At 38.6% G+C, this 22,312-nt stretch overlaps 1 protein-coding gene across 10 annotated transcripts in view; it reads right to left on the bottom strand.

Moving 5' to 3' along the window:
- Positions 1 to 826: 826 nt before the first annotated feature.
- fgfr2 (fibroblast growth factor receptor 2) overlaps positions 827 to 22,312 on the bottom strand; it is a 168,461-nt gene continuing 146,975 nt past the window's right edge. For 9 of the 10 annotated variants that reach the window (XM_033033810.1, XM_033033811.1, XM_033033809.1 and 6 more), the window contains 8 exons: positions 20,125 to 20,246; positions 19,473 to 19,583; positions 18,025 to 18,215; positions 14,376 to 14,498; positions 11,252 to 11,322; positions 6,536 to 6,673; positions 5,624 to 5,729; positions 4,325 to 4,525 (listed from right to left, as the gene is read on the bottom strand). In XM_033033810.1, the coding sequence (XP_032889701.1) occupies positions 4,361 to 4,525; positions 5,624 to 5,729; positions 6,536 to 6,673; positions 11,252 to 11,322; positions 14,376 to 14,498; positions 18,025 to 18,215; positions 19,473 to 19,583; positions 20,125 to 20,246 (1,027 nt within the window). In that variant the 3' untranslated portion in view covers positions 4,325 to 4,360. Of the gene's footprint in view, positions 4,526 to 5,623; positions 5,730 to 6,535; positions 6,674 to 11,251; positions 11,323 to 14,375; positions 14,499 to 18,024; positions 18,216 to 19,472; positions 19,584 to 20,124; positions 20,247 to 22,312 lie in introns of all 10 variants that reach the window. The other variant, XM_033033813.1, reaches the window with a different exon arrangement.

Genomic DNA, 22,312 nt, shown 5'->3' with positions numbered 1-22,312 from the left:
CACACGTTTTTACATAGTTTGCTCTTTGAGTAGTTTCCTAGAGGGGTGGGGGACAACGAGACCTCATTGAAAGTTATCGAATAGTGAAAGGCCTAGTTGGGTGGATGTGGGGAGGATGTTTCCATTAGTAGGCGAATCTAGGACAAAAGGCATACCTTCAGACAGGGTATGAGGAGGAATACGTTTCGTCAGAGGCTGGTGAATCTGTGAATCATTGCCAGAGACCGGTTCTGGGGGCCAAATCATTGGGTATTTTTAAGGTGGAGATTGACAGGTTCTTGATTAGTTAAGGGTGTTATGGGGAGAAGGTATGAGAATGGGGTTGAGAGGGAAAGATAGATCAGCCATGATCGAATGGCGGCCTAGACTGGCTGAATGAGCTCCATGGCCTAATTCTGCTCCTATGATATGAATGCAACAGCTAACTGGTGATATCATAAAGATGTAACAAAATGGAGTGTGTAATAATCCTTTAGCTGAGCTCACTTTTGTCTATACATTACTGCACTTGCTTCTAATATGCAATCATCCCTCAACCGATTGACATGACCATCACCACTATTAGTGTTGAGCACATTGTAAATATACCTTGAAAATACACATCTTACATGTTGCTGTATTTAAACAAAGTTTGCCCAGTGTTCAATAACATTAATCTTTCGTAGTACAAAAGAATCAGGTTAACATTCATATTCAAACATAGGTGATATTCCTGAGAAATTACCATTTCCAAACGCAACACAAACGCTGCATGACTAAAGCTAAAGCCTCGATTTATTGTTTCTACTGGTGGCAAAATGCAGTTTATGCAACAGCTGACAATTTATAGTGGGCTTTGAATATTTTATTATCTCTCAAATAATCAGTATCAACATTGTGTTGGTCAACAATTTTACAGGTCATGTCAGGGAAAAATAATAACATTTAAATTAAAAAGGGATGTCCTTAGGCATTTAAAGGACAAGTAAACTAAGTTTTGGTTACATTTCGTTTGCTTAATAATGTGTCCAGCAGTATTTAACCAGAACAAATAGCATAATATAGAAGCAAATATTTCATATAAACAAATCATTTATAGCCTTAATTAGGCTTTTAGCTATTTGAAAATTTGTAACAACAAAATAGAACTTTTTTTGTAAAAAAAAAAAATCAATAAATTAGTTGTACATTGTGTTATGAAATCCAAGCACAAATTTGAACATTACAACACAGAGGATGACAAATGCTTTATAAAAATATACAAAGTAGTGGAATGTAGATAAGAATGAACTACACACCCTCTCACCAAAGCAAAGCAACAGTCTAAATTTTGGTCTTGCATGTTTTCCTGCCAACATAGTATATATCCTCTAATTACTTCATTTATGTTACATTGGGCAAACACATCTTATAGTGTCATTTCTTTTTCCTATTCCACTCTAACATTGCATTTTAAAGGACTTGCTAAGTAATATTTATCATCATTTCGAGCTGGTTACATTTCTGTAGTAGTGTGCTTTTATAGCTAAACTAAATATGTAACATCCTGATTATTTTCAGATCGAAATGACCATACCTATCATTTCAAGCAACATACTTATCACTTAAAGCCCTTCTAGCTTTGGTAATCTAATGTTGGGTAGCTGTTTGGCTTTCTTTGCTAGAGTGCACTTTAAATTAGTGATCTAGATACAGGGTTATTCAGGCCTAATGCTGTACTATTTTAGGTATTGAAAAGCAAAGGAAAATGACTAAGCTATGTGAAGCATGAACAAATACAATGCCAATAGCTTCCGATCAATTTCAATGCCAGAACAGGATAAACATGTTTTCCTGGAGCACAAGTATAACAGATCCAATGAATGAAGTCAGCACTGGATCACAAACAAGTTTTCAACTTCAGATCACTGGTCTATATTGCTTCACACAATTAATCAATTATTCTTAATTGAAGACCATGTCATTTTTAATAAAAGGAAGATCAGAAATGTGATTTATTTGATATTATTTCAGAGTTAGAATAGGGGTTGTTGTCGGATCAAGCCTTAACCCATTTATCAGGAATCCTAAAGAACTCAGAGAAAAGTGTGTTGAGCCTTCTGAGGTCACAGCAACTATGTTCTATATAATCTAGCAATAACCTGTAAAGATACCATTGTTTCACTGGTCATTTTGGCACTGCTTGGAAAGCTCATTGATGGAGGTAACAAGATGAGAGTGTACTTGTGACATGTTAAAACAAGTTTATGGGAAATGATAATACTGAAAAACAGTGAAGATAATTGTTCAGGGCACTTAAATGGTCCCTTAACATTCGTGTCTATTATACTACATCTTATTTCATTAAAACACCGTATGATGATAACTAGCAAACCAGAACACAATCTTGTTCAAGAGTAAGAGATTAAACTTACTACGAGGCAATGTCAAAGCAACAGCAACTTCGGAAATTATTCTACCTCATGGAAAATCTTGTCAATTTTAATTTCACAACTAAATACCTATGTCCAGCAGCCAAATAAATTGGTTCTTGTAGACTTTCAAATAGTGTTTTAGACTTTCAAAGGTATTTCAGTTCACAAATAGTTAAACTCTTCTGATCATGTAGATTGACAAATTGGTATCAGATCTTCAAAACCAAACTCACAATAACTTACAATTAACATTTAGAAATATATATGACAGAAATTAATGGCGACACAAGAGATGGCAGATGCTGGAAATCGTGAGTAAACACTGGTAGAAATAAAAGACTTTAGTGAAGGTTAGGTCACCTATATTTATAGAAGGTACTTTAGCGTGATTAAGGGTACAATCAATTTCTATTAATTGTGGAAAATGCTAATAATTTGTTGTGAATTCACATATTTCTATGTTATTTTACAGTTGTAAAGAATACAGCATCAACCTTTTTGAGATTAACCTCACCTAATGTGTCTAACAGAATTAAAGCAGCATTTTCTTTAAGCTCCGACACCTCTGCCATTAGCCTTAACCCATTTATCAGGATCATAGTCCCATCTAATACAGCGTTGACCTGCCAGGTTCATTGCCATTGCAAGGCAGAGGACTTGGTCCCATGGAGGAACAATCCCGACAATGCTCCTGCAGGGCATGCACCACAGCACTCCAGAACAGGACTGATAACGCTAGAAAACAGAATAGTTGTGCTGAAGGGGATATATTCGTGAAGTCTTTGGAACAGTAATGGAATGTGGGAAGCTTTATTTCGCCTTCCTCCTCCACTGAAGAAGTTTGGCAATCTGTAATTAACTTGCCAAGGCCTACCAAACAGTTATCCAAAGGTCTCTGGCCAAGATGGAAAATGTTAGAGAAGAAAATGAGCATGAAATCTGATCTTGTCGAATTAGTATTGTGAGTGGAAGATTGGTCAAGGAAATGGCCATTTTTACACTCCTCCTCACCATCTCTTCTTACATCATCACGACTGAGGTAAACCAAGCCATTGTGTCCAAAACCATGTCATTGCAAATTTATTGTCTTGATGGATCTCTAATTATTTTCCATCAGCAAGCATTGAAACCTAGTGGATGGCCAGATTTAAGAGGACGAATTCACACATTCTCACTATGCAAAACGTCAAGTGAAAATTTATTTGCTGCTTTATATCGAAAGGTAATTTTCTGGCCAAACACCTGAGCTTAGACAGAACTATTATAACACCCATTCCAATATGTTTTAAAGTTCAATCCATATCCCAGCTTGCAAAAGCCACACATTATACAAGAAATTAAGATTAATTGTTTTGTTGCTAAATACCAGTTAAATAAATTATTCCCTGAAAAAGAATAACTCAGTGTCTTGAAAATGTTGCATAACTGAAGTGCTAGGAATTACTGCAGAAACAGTTTTCAAGCGCATTTAGTTATCTGACAAAAGTTGTTTTCATTTTCTGGTTGCAATAGAATCACGTTTTTATCCATACAAAAAAATAGTTCACTGTAAATATATATATATAATTATATATATATATAAAATATATTTATACATATTTGGGCATATTTACAAATATAGCCAGCACTTAAGTTTTATGCTGAATAACTTTTCCAAAATTACAAAATTAACAATCTAGGCAGAAATTCCTACTTTAAGTCTTGCCAATGTCCAACAGTCAGCTTTTGATGGAATATGAATTGGCCAAGTCATCAAAAACAAAATCTTACTCATAATACTTATTCAGTCTTCTTTGCAACAAAATATATACAGCCGAACATTTCTTCATGAACAGCTTATTGCAATCCTTGTTTTCTTTTTAATCAGATCCAACCAACATTCTGTATCGTATCCAAGTTCCGTGAAGATATGTGAAACAGGGAAGACTGTGTTTAAAGTCAGTTTTGCAAGAATCGGCTTTTTTCATTCATGTTTTAATCGTACCATTCATGTGCTGTTGATACTTTGAAAGACATGGATCATTGGACATGGGGTCAGAGAATACAGAGTCATCTCCTGATGAGCAGGAATTCCTAATGCCAGGGTAACTAGGCGAATACTGTTCTAATGGTGCAGAGAGGTCCAAATATTCCTGCCAGTAGAAAAGAGAATTATTAAAGAAATTAAGGATTGCTGCTTTCATCATCTATATTCTCGTTAACATTTATACAAGTCTTTGGGTTAATTATATTAAGCCAAATGTAATATTTACAAAAGATACAGTAACAGCAATGATTACATTAAATCCCTAACTCAAATCATTAATATGTTAAAGTATTGTGAGAAAACATCTTATTTAATTAAAGCAGATTAATTGCCTATTTCAGTTTTATTTTGAAATAGTATTGTACAAAGTCAAAAGCGTAATATTAGATGTTGGAGATGTTATCTGCTCAAATTCTACGATATTCCAAAAAGTAATACTTTACCAGCAAACAGGGTTGAAACATTAACATCCAGTTCATTCTATATTTCATAAACTGATATACTTGCCACAAATTTCAATAGGTCGTGTTTTAGCAAACATACTTTCTACAGGTCTGAATTGCTATTAGCATGTGCTGTAAATGGTGACTGGTTGATGAGTACAATCATATTTCAAATTGTTAATACTGTCAGTATAAAGCCCTTGAGGAAACAATAATTCTTAAAGCAACTTTTAACTTTATAGCCTGAACACTAGTTAATATTTGTAATTATACGAACAAAGACTGAAATACTAAAAGATTTTGTGCATTTCTTATAACAAGCAATGGGTACTCTCTAAAACACATTTTCCTTGCGTATCGGTACTGTGCCAAATGTCATATAAACCCTTTCATCAATCTGGAACAGACCATAACCACAATTGTGGATTGTGACCATCAGCAGGAAGTCATCTCATTTTATTGTACTTTGATCTCTTTCTTAAAGGATTAGGAATTGTTGGTGCTAATTAATTGGCAACAGTGAAACATTTTTTCTTCAAAACAATGAGTACTCACTGAATCAACATTATGATGTACCCTGCAGTCTAAACTGCATTAATTTTTTTTTAAATGGAATGTATAAGCATACCTAACTTCATCCCGAGGCGAAAGAGAACCAGTGTTTGCTTAATTTATACTCCTTATGAACAAAATATGCAAGGAACATTAAACCATGTTAAATTTGCACAGAGAACACTTTTAATCAAGTACAGCCAGTTTACCGCATTGGATGTTAAACCGAGTATTCGGTCCAAATCCTCAACCAATTGTTTAAAAGTTGGTCGCTGTGAAGGAATCGCATGCCAGCAATCACGCATCATCATGTACCTTAGCACAAAAATGGATATTTCCAAAAATCAGTCCAGCTTGCAGTTAAATTGGTGCAAATTATAATACAAACAGTATTTGCTTAGTAACTTTCAGCACTGAAGTCACACATTATTTGAGCTCGGTGTAAAAAACAATGGTGACTATAGCTCTGTTTCATTATAATCTATCAACATCTTTCAGAGTTCTAAAATATTCACAGTTATGCAATCAATATAAAGTTCAAGACAGTTTTCAGATTATTGTATTATTGGCAAGTAGCCTAAAGACTGTAGCCTGCTTCGACAAACCCAGTAACTTATTCTCAGAAATTCTGTCAATAGCTTTCTATTTTTCATGAAATGCCATTTCTAAAATATAATAAGGACCAAAACCTATTAATGATACAACAGCAAAGCTATTGTTTAGACATACAAATACATTGTTATCTAGTACATAAACAAAGATCACCAGGACCTTGGAGCAATCTCCAGAATGTGCTCAGTTTTTGGCAGGCTAACTGCATCAAGAAAAAGAAAGGATTGTTTTTCCCTGGCGAATACTGCAAGAGTCTGAATGTCTGATTCATGGGTGTAGGTTGGCCGCTTCCATAATGAGTAATCTCAATTCAGCACTAGGAGTGGCTAGTGCTTTCATAAGCAGCAATTAAATATTAGAATAATTGTTAAATGAGAATAGGACCTTAAAGTAGCAACCACAAGTTTACCCACTGGTACAGGGAGAGACAGAGTTTGTAGATGTTGGTTCACCCAGATACATTACTTTAATTGTTCTGTCTTACAACATACTAGAGTTATGGAACTTACAGGTCATTGGTACAGTTAGCTGGTTTGTCCATCCTGTGGCCTTCCTTAAGCAGCTTGAAAAGTTCTTCCACAGGAATGCCTGGATAGGGAGATCCTCCCAAGGTAAAGATTTCCCACATCAGTACTCCAAATGACCATCTGCAACATTAATAGGAATTGATATGAATTTTCTGGAATTGACCATAACCACAATTGTGGATTATGACCATCAGTAGGAAGTTTTTCCAAAACTTTACTTCCTTCCAGCTTCTCCCATCCTGCCTTGTACACACCCCATCACCACAATGCCTCAGGCAATGGAAATATTCAGTTGTTATTTATTGGCATGTCACTGAGGAGATCGTTCTGCATGTGTACAAACATAATTTTTGTCTTATTCACCCTTGTGTATAATTTTATATATAATTTATTTTGTCACATGAGCAAAGAACATAAATTAACTCATTCACCCCAAAATAATTGCATTCACCCTTGGGTGAACCATTCATCAGTTTAAGAAGCACTGTGTTACAAGACACCACAGTGACGCCTGCACTTATATTCACCAGAAGTCCATTCATACACAATTTAGAGCAAGAGTAGTGGAACAAACATCAGGAAACCAATCGTATTTACATTGGCTTCCACAGATTTAAAGATAGTTCAAAGGTCTCCAATGAGGTAGATCAGGACCGCTCTCTCGTTGGTGAGAGGATGATTCAGTTGCCTGATAACAGCTGCGAAGACACAGTCCTTGAATCAGGTGGTATACATTTTCAAACTTCTGTACCTCTTGTCCGATGGGAAAGAGAAGAGGGAGTGACTGGCCCTTGATGATGCTGGTGGCCTTGCTAAGGCAGCGTGAAGTGTAGATGGAGTTAATGGAAGGCAGGCTGGTTTGCGCGATGGACTGGGCTGCGTCCACAACTCTCTGCAATTTCTTGCGATCTTGGGTGGAGCTGTTCCCAAACCATGCTGTGATGCATTCTGATGAAATACTTTCAATGGAGCATCTGTAGAAGTTGGTGAGAGTTGTTGGGACATTCTGAACTTCCTAACCTTCTAAGGAGGTAGAGACGTTGGTGTTCTTTCTTGGCCATGCTTTGATGAGGCCATGATAGGGACCATTTAAACTTAAAATCACCACTTGCCCTTGGGAAGAACAGTTAAATGTTGGAATGGTGTTAACTGAGATTTTGTTGCAGGATGGAAAATGTATTCTCTAACCTTTGCAGTAGTGAAAAACAATAGATTTAAGTGACATCAAATATAATCCTTTGTCATAGCAAATATTTGGTAAGCAACTGAACTGGAAAGGAAGAATATTTTCAAATATTTGTAATTTTCACTGAACTTCCACACCCCGTCTCCTCCTTCAGCATTTCAAAATGATTTTAACATGACAGTTCTATTTGTTATACTTCAAAGAGAGCTCGTCATCCTATTGGTTTCCTAATTTTAGTCATGGGAAATGTCTTTGTGCAGATCTGTAAAAGGACATAATGTTTAGACCTAAAACATGATGGTGCTCACTTAGTTTGATTTATTTGGAGACCTATTATTTGGCTGTCTCTTAGTCTTTATTATAATTGAAAATTTAAAAAAAAAACTGCAGATGCTGTAAATATTAAATCTATTTTCACATCTCCCCATACTTGCTCCTGGAGCCCTTGTCCCAGCACCAAATTCTCTGGAACTGTGATTCTCTCATTGGGATAAAGGGGGTAGATTTACCAATTTAAATAATGAAAGTTAATTTAATGACATTGGTTTTTAATATTAGATGAACAAGAGTTAGTGCAAGAGTCATAGTCTAGTTTAAAGTCCTTGAGGATCATGTCTATATGTGTTGGAGAGTAGGGTGGACAATGAAAGCAGCAATTTAAAAAACATTAATTTTTTTGTACCATCTCATTTTAACGTGGGGTTAGAAGCATCAGAAATGACAGTTCTGAAATGTACTTGTTATGCACTGAAAATTGTTGAACTCAAACCTGTAATGAACTATTCTACATTTTTCTGTAAAGGCTGATTTTTTGTACTAAGTGATGCCTTTTGCACTCGATCGTGAAATGATTCTCACTTTTTGCTTTGGTGACCAACAATAAATTCTCAGATGCTTGCAGCATGATGAGCCATTAGGATAAAAGAAATGTAGACATCAAAAGTAATGATTTCATGGTAAAGTGATAACCCACGTTGTTAATCCATTTGATTCCAAAGTACGTTAGCTGTTAAGCTCTTAGTGAAGGGCCTGTCCCACTTTCACGACCTAATTCACGACCTCTGCCGAGTTTGCCCTTGACTCATACTCGCAGCTTGGTCGTCACAAGGTCGTAGGAGGGCCTAGGTAGGTCGTGATGCTAGTCGTAGGTACTTGTGGCATCAAGTAGGTCGGGGCGTTTTTTCTAGCATGATGAAAAATGTCCACGAGTAAAAAAGGACGTGAATTAGGTCGTGAAAGTGGGACAGGACCTTGACTATGACATTGCATTGGAAGGTTTTAGTGAAGATTACAGATGCAGAACTGAAGAAAGATTTTTATTTTGTTTGTGAAGCACACCCTTCATCCTATCAGCAAACTAAACTTACTGACTTGAAGTTCAGCATTGAAGAACTTATCTGATTTGTCCTGAAGTACACAAAGTGCTGGAGTAACTCAGCGGGTTTGCGCAGCATCCCTGGAGAACATGGATAGGTGACGTTTCAGGTGGGTCTCGTGCTGAAACGTCACCTATCCATGTTCAGAAGAGATGATGCCTGACTCGTTGAGTTACTCCAGCATTTTGTGTCCTTTTGTGTATTAACCAGCGTCTGCAGTTCTTTGTTTCTAAACACCCAATCTGGATGTTGAGCTGTTTTAAAGTAGAGAAGAAGGGTCGCGACCCAAAACGTCATCCATTCCTTCTCTCCAGAGATGCTGCCTGTCCTGCTGAGTTACTCCAACATTTTGTGTCTATCTGATCCGGACTGTTGGTAAAATTCGTAATTTTAAAAATATGAGATCCACATAATAGAACATAGAGCAGTATAGCACAAAGAACAGGCTCTTCGGCCCATAATGTCTATGCTGAACATGATGCCAAAATAAACTAATCCCCTCTGCCAGCCCTGGCAACATGTTCCAGGCACCCACCACTCTGTGTAAAATAAAGAGCCATCTCTTTACCCCTCCCACCTTAAAGCTACGCCTTCTAGTCTTTGACATTTCCATCTTGGGAAAAGGTTCTAACCATCTACCTTATGTCCGCTCATAGTTTTATGTACATCTATTATTCTCTCAGCCTCTCACACTCCAGAGAAAACAATCCAAATTTGTTTAGCCTCTCCTTATTGCTAATAACCTCAAAGGCTTCATTCTAGTAAACCTCTTCAGCACCCTCTGCAAAGCCAACACATCCTTCCTATAATGGAGCTACCAGAACTGTACACAATACCTGGTCTAACCAAAGCCTATAAAGCTGCAACATGACTCTGACACTCAATGCCCTGATTAATGAAGGCAAGAATTCCATATACCAACTTTACCACTCAATCATTGGAACACTGGAACATTGACCTGCCCTCTGGCAATCAAATGTCCATGAGAGATCCCACTGATCCAAAAATCTGAATCCCTGCTCCTTGCACAAATTCAATAGATAATAAACAAAAGGTGCAGGAATAGGACATTCGGCCTTTCGAGCCAGCACCACCATTCAATGTGATCATGGCTGATCATCCCCAATCGGTGCCCCGTTCCTGTCTTCTCCCCATATCCCTTGATTCCTAGCACGCATTCACCTTCTTAACCTTTCGCCTAATTTTGCTAAACAAGTGGAACGTCAAGTTCAATCATAAAAATGTAAAATTTAACTAGAACCACAGAAGTTAAAATTGAGGTCCATTTGCTGTTTAATAAACTTAAAGGTGCCAAATTGTGCTTGCTTTGGAAGAAGGAAGGAAATGTAACACAAGACCACATTTTCTAAAGTAAAATTGTGATTTGATATTATTGAGAAATGGGGAAATTGAATTAGTAGCAATCCGGCCAATTCCTGATAGCCAATGTAAATATAATTGGTTTCCTGATGTCTGTTCCATTACTCAGCATAGATCCACAGATTCACCATCCTCTGACTAAAGAAATTCCTGCCCATCTCCTTTCTAAAGGTATGTCCTTTTATTCTGAGGCTATGCCCTCAGATTCGAGACTCTCTCACAAGTGGAAACATCCTCTCCACATCAACTCTATCGAGACCTTTCACTATTCGGTCCCCCCTCATCCTTCTAAACTGCTTGAACTAACTTTTGTCCTCATCAAACCGATGCCAACCACATCCATGTCATTTGATAAACGCACCTGTCTCTGTCACTTCCACCACCTGAACACAGATTGTGTCCACCTCACACCATTTATTTATGCTGCAACATTTACCTTTCTGGCCTCCCTTTGCCTTCTAAAGGCTTTTTGTATTTATTTTTTTTTAAATAGCAGAATATTGAAATCTTATGCTACCTACCAACTTGAATATTTTCCAGAGAATATTTTACCTCCCACTGCACACATTTTCACACAACAAAGGGTTCTTTAGGAACGTAACCTCTTCATTAATAGGGGAAACCTGTACTCACAAAACTGTGTGGGCATAAATCTGTAGTATTTGTGTCAGCTGCACTCTTGCCTGGCAGAACAGATGAGGTGACTATACTAAACGGATTACCATATTTCCTGTTGGTGATATCATCAATACTTACACATCACTTTGGTGTGTGTAAACTCTGTCAAAGAGTGCTTCAGGAGCCATCCATTTAACAGGCAGTCGACCCTGGAACAAAAAATGACAAATCTGAGTCATTTTGAAATTAAGTGCAGGAGATTTAGAAAGAAAATCAATAGCAGTTTACAAAAACAAGGCTGCACGGTGGCTGGTAGGGCTGCCGCCTCACAACGAGATACCCATGTTTGATCTTGACCTTGGGTGCTGTCTGTGTGGAGTACGCACGTTCTCTCTAAAGGTTCCCTCTGTGTGCCCTGGTTTACTCCCGCTTCCCAAAGACGTGTCGGTTTGTAGGTTAATTGGCCTCTGTAAACTACCCATTGTGTGTAGTGAGTCAATGTGAAAGTGGGACACATAGAACTAGAGTGCAAAAGGACACGAAGTGCTGGATAACCAGCAAGTCTCACTTAGTCACTCCAGCATTTGTGCCCTTTTGTGCTTTAACCAGCATCTGCTGTTCTTTGTTTCTACATAGAACTAGTGTAAATGGGTGATTGAAGGGCAGCGTGGACTCGGTGGGCTGATGGGCCTTTTTCCATGCTTTCAATTGGAAAAAAAAACAAAGCACATTAGAAATATGCAACAGATTTCCCCCCACAAGACTGAATGATAGATCAACCAAACCATTGAAAGGTTGGGTCAATAGATACATGCAAAGGTGTCAAAGCAGTTGGGGCAATAGTGGATAAATGGTATGTTTGTGGGTGCAGAAATTAACTGAAGACCATAAAAATACAGGGTTGGTTGTTTAACTCGAGTTCCTAAGTTTCAATCTTAGCTGTAGTCATTCAATTGGCTTCAGCTTCAAAATATGGCTTTCAGAAATAGCTGCGGCGGATATTCAACTGAGAGCAGACATGTGATTCTGCAAAACCCATAACCCACAGATCAAAATGTGCACAGTTAATCAAATATGTCCCCTGCAGAGAAATTTTACTTTCTGACTTTGATTTTCTGTTCGGGAACAGCAGGACCCAGAGAGCCGTGGCCTCGGATTCCAACAGCACCACAGGCTGGCTGCATGCGTTGTGCTTCAATAGACATGGGTCAGCTGTCCCAATTATTCCGATGAAACTGACCTTGCAGATTGTGACAGGGTCATGGTCAGGCTAAACAGCTTATAGAAGCCCACTCATTCGTTCACATCAGCAATTACAAACTAACTACAGATATTAAATGTCTGGAACTTAAACCATTATAAATACTTTTATGCTTTCTGCAATTTTGTGCTACCAGACACAGCTTCCTCCATAAGAGCAGGCCATCACTTACTCTGAACTATCTGCTATATCAAGGAACTAAGTATTCAGTTTGGGTACAACAATGCAATTTGCTTTAGTGACCTGTTAACGGATAAATATTTGCCATAACCTTATTGTAGGTTTTCTGTTGGCCTTCATATGGTACCTTAAAGTCTTTGATACCATTCAGAAAGGCCAGATGTAATGGAGAGATGGCGACCATTCCCTAAGTAATGCAAGGATGTGCTAATATGAATATCACGGACAAGTTTCCAAAGTGATACGAACTCAATTTGACAAATCAGAATAAGCGGTTGGTCATCCAAGATTAATTTAGGGAAAGACAGAATAAAGACACAACTGTCCGGTGACCGTATAATGTTGGGATAGGCCAAAATCAGGAGGGCAGTTCCATAGACTAGTGAGCAATAGCTTGGGATGGACATAATGGTTCAGTCGATATCCTAATCCCACCAACAATATCCCTGGATATGGATATCCCTGCATATTTTGCTTGGGCAGCTTACAACCCAGTGGTATGACTTTTGATGACTTCAAGTAACCCTTGCATCCCCTCTCTTACTGTCCCTCCCCCACCCAAGTCGTACCAGCTTCAAAGTTGTCTTGTCGACTCTCATTGTCTGAACTCATTTTTACCTAACACACAGCTAACAATGGCCTGTTTCCATTATCATCATTACTTTTTTGCATATCTTTCATTCATTTGTTTTATTTGTTTTCTCTCGTTTCCCTTTCCCGCCTTTCAGTCTGAAGAAACGCCTCGACCTGAAACGTCACCTATTCCTTCTCTCCAGTGCTGAGTTACTCCACCTTTTTGTGTCTATCCCTGGATATGGTCTGTATGAGCAGTTCAGACCTACCAGGAACGGCATCACAGTGGTGTACAATGCAGGACTTCAACTTTGACTCTGAAATCTATTGTGTCATGGCAGCAGGTGACATATGCGCATGAAAACTGCCTGCCAATAACCATTAAAATACTCTCTCAGTTAATGAAGCAGTGTTCTGTGTTGAAAACACAATTTTGAGGAAGCACTGAGAGTAGCAACGACGCAGAATGTACTGAGGTGGGGGACTTCAATGGCCATCACCAAGCAAGGCTCGGTTGTACCACGAATGATTCAATTGACTATGGTACATTGGGAATGGGTAGGTGGTGAGGACACTGAGAAGAGGGACAATCGTATTTGGCTCTCTTCTCAGCTATCCACCTGTCACAAATTCATATATCTAAGCTAGGACCAATATATTGAATCAGATAAAATCAATTTACATCAGTTTTATTACACATGATGATTATTTGACCATCTTGCAGCATGATTCACTGCAGTCTCCAGCTGATTTCTGATTCAGTTGTGATCCCTGACCCAATCCCCGACATAACTGGCCTTTAAAATGAGGGAACCCGTGACACAATTTCACTTCCAGTACCTATCTATTCCCAGTCCTAATCCTCTTGCCTTCAATATTCTGGGGAATCACCACCCACAAGCAGAACCAACTGCAAAATTATCTTAGCTACTATAGCAGGGCAGAAGCGGGGTATTTTTGTGGTTCCCAGGAAGTAAGATACTAACTAAGGCCCGTATTCTCCCTTTAATTGCAGAATTACCCTTTAATAATTTTAGTGGAAAATTCACCTGGTGAATTTCACCCAAACTCTATTCAATGGCTCTCACAATGACTAAATAGGAACACTCAGAAGAGGAAGTTAGCATGCAGAAAATAGCAGAGAATAAACCTTGCTATGTTTGTTACAAAAACAAACAAGGCTTTAACCACAGCCAAGGAAAATAAGGTAATATTTAATACTAACCGTGAAAACTGACGGAAACTTACGTTTGTCGTCTTTTTGTAGTAGTCAATATTGTGGACATCTCTTGCCAGCCCAAAATCTGCTATTTTCATGACATTATTTTCTGTAACAAGAACATTTCTGGCTGCCAAGTCTCGATGAATACACTGAAACAGAAGAAGGTGCAACATTAACTTTTACAAGCAAGGTCGAGAAACTTTCCAGCCCTGTGGGTGTATTTCAGGTACACACACTGAGGACTGAATATTAGGTTCGAAAAGTCGGTGAGTTTACGAGAAAGAATGCGATTATATGTGGACAGAGGATTCCCCAAACCCTGTTTGCAATAAGATAGACTTGCTATATTTGGTGGTGGGAACTGAGCAAGAAAAAGGTTCAAGTCTTCAACAAAACACCTTGCGGTATTCTGGAGGCAGTAAAGACTGGAATCTGTTTAAAAAAAACCCAGAGCAGCTGGAGGAACTCAGCAGCATCTGTGGAGAGAAATGGACAGTCTACCTTTCAGGTTGAGGCCCTTCATCTGGACTGGTCACAGGTAAACATAGAAAATAGGTGCAAGAGGAGGCCATTCGGCCATTCGAGCCAGCACCGAAATTCATTGTGATCATGGCTGATCGTCCCCAATCACTAACCCGTGCCTGCCTTCTCCCCATATCCCTTGATTCCACTAGCCCCAAGAGTATCTAACTCTCTCTTAAATCCATCCAGTGATTTTGCCTCCACTGCCCTCTGTGGGAGGGAATTCCACAAATTCACAACTTTCTGGATAAAAAAGTTTCTCACCTCGGTCTTAAATGGCTTCCCCTTTATTCTAAGACTGTGGCCCCTGGTTCTGGACTCGCCCAACATTGGGAACATTTTTCCTACATCTAGCTTGTCCAGTCCTTTTATAATTTTATATGTTTCTATAAGATCCCCCTCATCCTTCTAAACTCCAGTGAATACAAGCCTAGTCTTTTCAATCTTTCCTCATATGACAGTCCCGCCATCCCAGGGATCAATCTGGTGAACTGTCTCAATCGCAAGGATGTCCTTCCTCAAATTAGGAGACCAAAACTGTACACAATACTCCAGATGTGGTCTTACCAGAGCCCTATACAACTGCAGAAGAACCTCTTTACTCCTATAATGAAATCCTCTTGTTATGAAGGCCAACATTCCATTAGCTTTCTTCACTGCCTGCAGTACCTGCACGCCAACTTTCAGTGACTTGCGTACAAGGACACCCGGGTCTCTCTGTACCTCCACCTTACCTAACCTAACCCCATTGAGATAATAATCTGCCCCCTTGTTTTTGCCGCCAAAGTGGATAACCTCACATTTATCTATATTATACTGCATCTGCCATGCATCTGCCCACTCACTCAACCTGTCCAGGTCACCCTGCAACATCCTAACATCCTCTTCACAGTTCACACTGCCAGCCAGCTTTGTGTCGTCCGCAAACTTGCTAGTGTTGCTCCTAATTCCCTCTTCGAAATCATTAATATATATGGAAAACAGTTGCGGCCCCAACACCGAGCCTTGCGGCACTCCACTCGCAACTGCCTGCCATTCTGAAAAGGACCCGTTCACTCCTACTCTTTGCTTCCTGTCTGCCAACCAATTTTCTATCCACGTCAACACCCTACCCCCAATACCATGTGCTCTAATTTTAGTCACCAGTCTCCCGTGCGGGACCTTATAAAAGGCTTTCTGAAAGTTTAGATACACTACCTCCCCTTCATCCATTTTACTTGTCACACCCTCAAAAAATTCCAGAAGATTAGTCAAGCATGATTTTCCTTTCGTAAATCCATGCTGACGGAGTAATCCTTTTACTGCTATCCAAATGCCCCATTATTACCTCTTTAATAATTGACTCCAGCATCTTTCCCATCACCGTCTGTAATTCCCCGTTTTCTCTCTCGCTCCTTTCTTGAAAAGTGGGATAACATTAACTATCCTCCAATCCACAGGAACTGATCCTGAATCTATTGAACATTGGAAAATGATCACCAATGCGTCCACTATTTCTAGAGCCACCTCCCTGAGGACCCTGGGATGGGGTGGTCCCTGGGATAGGGTGGTCAAGAAGGCTTTCGGTACATTGGCCTTCCTTAGTTGGGACGACAGATGGCACAATGGGCTAAGTGTTCGGCTGGCAACCGGAAGGTAGCCGGTTCGAATCCCGCTTGGAGTGCATACTGTCGTCGTGTCCTTGGGCAAGACACTTCACCCACCTTTGCCTGTGTGTGAATGTGTGTGAGTGATTGGTGGTGGTCGGAGGGGCCGTAGGCGCAGATTGGCAGCCACGCTTCCGTCAGTCTGCCCCAGGGCAGCTGTGGCTACAGAAGTAGCTTACCACCACCAAGTGTGACTGAGGAGTGAATGAATAATGCGATGTAAAGCGCCTTGAGTATTAGAAAGGCGCTATATAAATCCCATCCATTATTATTATTATTATTAGAGTATTATTATTAGAGTATAGAAGTTGTGATGTTATGTTACAGTTGTACATGACATTGGTGAGGTTGCATTTGGAGAATTGTGTTCAGTTTTGGTTACCCAGCTATTGATGGATGTTATTAATCTGGAAAGAGTGCAGAGAAGATTTACGAGAATGCTGCCAGGATTTGAGGGTCTAAGCTATATGGAGAGGTTGGGCAAGCTAGGACTTTATCCCTTAGAGGTTTGAGGGGTAATCTTATAGAGGTGTTCATGATCATAAAGAGAATAGATAGGATAAATTCAGTCTTTTATCCAGACTAGGGGAATTAAGAACAAGAGGACATAGGTTTAAGGGGAAAAGGGGAAAGGATCCCGGGAGACAACTTTCTCCACATGACAGGTGGTCGGTATATGTAACAAGCTGTCAGAGGAAGTAGTTGAAGCAGGTACTATAACAACATTTAAAAGACATTTCGACAGGTACATGGATAGGAAAGGGTTAGAAGGATATGGGCCAAATGTGGCAGGTGGGACGAGCGTAGATGGGGCATCTTTGTGGGCAGGGCCAAGTTAGGTGAAAGAGCCTGTTTCAATGCTGTATGGCTCTATGACTATGACTGAAAGAGTAGAGGTGAAGTAGGCTGCATAACAAAAGGGATGTTACAGGTCCTTGTCCTACTTTAATGATTCTATTCTCTACTCGCACAATCTTACATTTTTCAAAAATGCACTAAAAAGCAGTGGGTAAAATTAGGATCAGTTGTCAAAGTATGGACTGAAAATGGGAAGGAAGCTAAAGCCAGTGCTCATGCCAGCAACACAAATGATCCCTCTTTGTCTGATTAACTTTAAATCTTAATCTCACAGGTTTAGGGTAATGACTAGCATTGTGTTGTAAATAGACATCTTTTCCTGGATTAAGCAGATTTAAAAATACTAGCACAAAGGTCAAATTAGCATTTACCTCCCACTCTCTCCAATGGAGAGAAATTTCAGTAAGAAACTGAACGGTGAATACTGTCAGATTGTACAAGATTGTACGCCTTTGTATAAATATTTAACTTTTTACCAGCAGTACATGGAGTAGTTTGATAAGCAGATGTTTGCTGTCCTAATAGAGATAATGTTGTTACAATCTAGATTGCACCTGAAAAGTTACCTTTGTAAATTTGTATCAGTTTATCAAATATTTACAAGACTTTTTGAATTTCAATGGAATTTGTCCACTTCAAGGTTGCATACCTTTTGTGAAGCCAAGTACTCCATGCCCCTCGCCACTTGATAGGTACACGATACCAGGTCCTTGAATGTTAACTGTTCATTAGATACACGGTTTATGTCAAATGTATATTCCATTCCAGGGGGTCGCCGTGCACGCAGATATTCACGCAGATTTCCCTTGGCTGTGAATTCAACAATTACATACAATGGGCCTGGATAAAAACAAAAATTGGGGTGGGTAAGCACATTGGCAATAAACACACACTTATGCTTAGTACAGATCTCACTTTGCAGTTTAAGAATCCAAACTAGGAATGACCTGAACACTAGTTGATAAACATTTGACAAAATGCAATGTATTAAACTCTCCTCATCAATTCCCCCAAAATCACTGTATTACATTTTTGTCTAATGAGACAAAATTCACCATGGGCAGCCAGATGATGTTTTTATTTCTTTCTCATTCCAACTGTAGGGGTAGACACTATTTTGGTTACTAAATGTACGATGAAGCAGTCGGCAGCGAGTTCCGAGGGCCCAAAGTGAATTTACAAAAATGTCAAAACATGTTTGGAGAAACTGTGATAATGAATCTTCCTGTGTTTTTTATTAAAATATGATCTCATCTCAATGAAAGACACTTACATCAAAAGGGAAAACGTTAAAAAATTTACTGCAAAATGTTTGGCATCTGTTTTGTACTAGAAAGTAATCGGTTCAGATTTCAGACAAATTTCCCTATCTCAGTGTATATACTTTGAAGCTATTGGATATAAGTTTCAGACATAAAGATAACTTTCACATTTGAAAATAAATAAAATTCCACTCTGTTAGTTTGGTCCTGCCTTTTAGTTATTTTCTCTACGATACGTGTCACAGGTTGTCTCATTTTACTTTAAAGCTGTGGAAAAAAGGGCTCCTGCAGAGTGGATGAAAGCAACAAAAGATTATGGAGTGAAATTTAGTCTTTCACCAGTAGCATAAAAAGGATACAGAGCAAAAATGTAAGCATGTTTGAATTCTTTTTTAACTTGAACAATTAAGCAAATCATCCATGTAAAACTGCTTGTGAATAGACTATGACGCTGTTTTCTGTGACTGGATGATTTTTAGCATTCCAAATAAGTGACCAATCTTATTTTTCACCACGCTTTCAAAAATAAATGATTTTTTTTTTTTGCTTCCTTCATATCATATGCTTTGTGAGAACTGAGAAAGTTGGTTTTAGCTCGCCGTTAAAGCCAGTCCTAATCCTAAAGAGAGACTGCAATTGCCGAGTGTGATATTTGCATTTTCTCCCGTCGAATAACTAAAGATTCAAACCTCTATTTAGTAGCACTATTTGGATCTGCCAAAACCTGCAGTCATTGCCAATAGCTCTTTTTTTGAATCCATCCATGCTAAAGTTTACAAAATGCACGATCTTTCTATTTTAGTCGACCCTAAAACAATGTCACTCTCCTGCTTACCATCTTGCGTACAAGCGCCTAGCAGATTGATGATGTTCTTGTGCTTTCCAATCATTTTCATCATTTCCATCTCAGAAACAAGATCCGAGAGGTCCTTTTCTGTGGCATCATCTGAGAAATTGCAGTTTACATTTTACATTACTTTAAACAGTTAATCAGACAGATATATCAGAATTAATGTGGGGACACTTAAAAAAAAAAACTACTTCTCAAATTCGTTGTGGTTTTAAGAAATATTTAATGAACCAAAAAAAAAACTGCTTCTCAAATTCGTTGTGGTTTTAAGAAATATTTAATGAACCAAAAAAAAAAACTACTTCTCAAATTCGTTGTGGTTTTAAGAAATATTTAATGAACCATGCAATTCTTCCATCAGTTTGATAACTTTCATGATGTATTGCACATTATGATGTATTGCTTATCATAATTCCTACCAAAATAAGGTGGCCTTTCATCATTTAGTTTGTGAAGAAATATCTAAGATCATTAGATTTAATTCTACGGAATTTCTTACAAGGATTAACTTAATTACTCAAAATATTTTCAGATGACCAAATAAATGCAGAGGTCAAATACTGAACCTTTAACCTTTCAACAGTCAGGTTTCAGTCTGCAAAAATAAATAAATGTGGTCTTGAATTTCCATTTTTACCTTTCAGCATCTTTACAGCCACAGTCAGAGCTTCCTTTGGCTTATCTTTGTCAACTCCTACAGCCTCTGCCATTACAACTTGTCCAAAGCAGCCTTCCCCAAGTGGTTTACCAAGTGTCAGCCTGCAAGTGAGAACAGAAGATTAACACTGATGGACTTCAAATCTTATCTTGCTTTTAATTTTGTTGAAGTAGAAGATTTAGTGTTCTAACTAGAACCAGATGGCCCAGCAGTTGAGTGCTGCCTTACAGCGCTTGCAGCGCCAGAGACCCGGTTTGATCCCGACTATGGGTGCTGTCTGTACAGTTTGTAAATTCTCCCCGTGACCACGTGGGTTTTCTCCGAGATCTTCAGTTTCCTCCCACACTCCAAAGACATACAGGTTTGTAGGTTAATTGGCTTGGTGTATGTGTAAAGTGTCCCTAGTGTAGGATAGTGTTAATGTGCGGGGTTCGCTGGTTGGCACAGACTCGGTTGGCCGAAGGACCTGTTTCCGCACTGTATCTCTAAATGAAACTAAACTAGGTAAGAAAGATAATGATCCCTTCAATAGTTGGATTGAAACGCCATTCCCACATGCTGCTGAAAATGTAATACAAGATAAGTTACAACCGACAAGGACAAATTTGTAAACCATAATATCCACGAAATTTAAAGAACTATTTGAATAAAGAAATTGCGGAGTGTAACTGGAGTCCGAGCTGAAAAGGCCTTTTAAAGAGTTTTTTAATGAACAACTGTGTTCCTGTAAAGCATGAACTCTTTATATTTGTGAAAACTTCACTCTTATTGAAGAAATATCAGTTAAGATCTCTATCCGACGTATTTTGAAACAGTGATGTTATACAAACATTGACATTTGCAGGTAAGTCAATTTAAATTCCACCAGATAGTGTGCTCCACAGAATTCTACAATCCTTTCATTGTGCTGGAAATGTATTTAAGATCTAATAGTCGACTCTCAAAGCTCTCTTTCACAGTAAACCTGCACCACCTACATTTGTGTTAAACACTGTTTTCATAAATGTGATGCACTAGAATTTTCCAAGTTTAGTATGTCCCCTGAGGCTTGCAAGAAATATGTAGGTTCACAGATTGCAGTACCGACCAGAATGATGCAGGCATTAATTAAAGTACATAGCTTTTTAGAGGCATTCATTTAATTGAAATACTTGCTGGGCACAAGTAGACCAAAAAGATTATACTGTATACTTTCTTTCCCAGCGAGATTTTTCTCTCACCAAAGCTACCACTTAGACAAGTAAAATAAATGCCATTTTCATCTGATGCCTTGATGAATACTGTTTAAGAGGTCAGTCCCATAACCTGTCACATTCAACCATCCCCCATTACATCTTTACATCCAGTTACAAATGTCCATTGTGCATAATCACCCATGGTGTCAGCTAGAAATACAGGCTTAGGGATATACCCAGTTCTTAATTTTGGCCCCTGTGAGATCAAGGGTGCTATTCTCCTTTGGCAGTCTAATGAATATATAGTGAGAATATGGGGCAATGAAGTTGGTGTCCTTATCCTAAGCGTACCAGGCAAAACACTTTGGATCACGTATTCTGCTTAATGCGGGTTAGTTATTACCTGCCACTTTGATTAAAATTATGAAAATAGCTTTTCAGCAAAGACCACCTTTAGCATTTATATATATTTTTTCCTTTTACTTTGTAGATGATGTATAAAACTTAATGGTAGATTAGGTAACTCAAATACTAGTTGATCCTGAGAGATAAATCCAGTCCCCAAGTTTTCAATTTTTATTTATTATTAGTATTTTAAACAATCAATACAATTCCCATTAGGCAAATGTTTGCAGCAAAAAAATTGTCACCATATACCAACGGGAAACATTCCTCAAAAGGACCTCATGATAGGTAAGAATCGAAATATCAAATTGCTGGCTTCCAAAACTGGCCCTTAGACAAGTGCGTGCATACCTCCTGGCTATAAACCCCAAGCAACCTTCACCACTGCTGCAGCACTGCTCAAACATACAATACGGAGGACTTGCATCTAATTTTGTATGTGATCGCGAATACAGATTTCTGAATGCAAACAGAACTACATTTCATTTGGTTGCAGTCCCTTGCTTTGTAATAAGGTTGAAAATTGATATATTCAGAAGAATTAATACACAATATTTGTAATTTTGATTAGAAGATCCTTGCCTCCA

This window comes from Amblyraja radiata, chromosome 15, assembly GCF_010909765.2.
Source record: "Amblyraja radiata isolate CabotCenter1 chromosome 15, sAmbRad1.1.pri, whole genome shotgun sequence".
In the NCBI taxonomy this organism is placed as follows: Eukaryota; Metazoa; Chordata; class Chondrichthyes; order Rajiformes; family Rajidae; genus Amblyraja; species Amblyraja radiata.
Note: the sequence above shows the minus strand (reverse complement) of the source record. Positions and strands in the feature narration are given on the sequence as shown.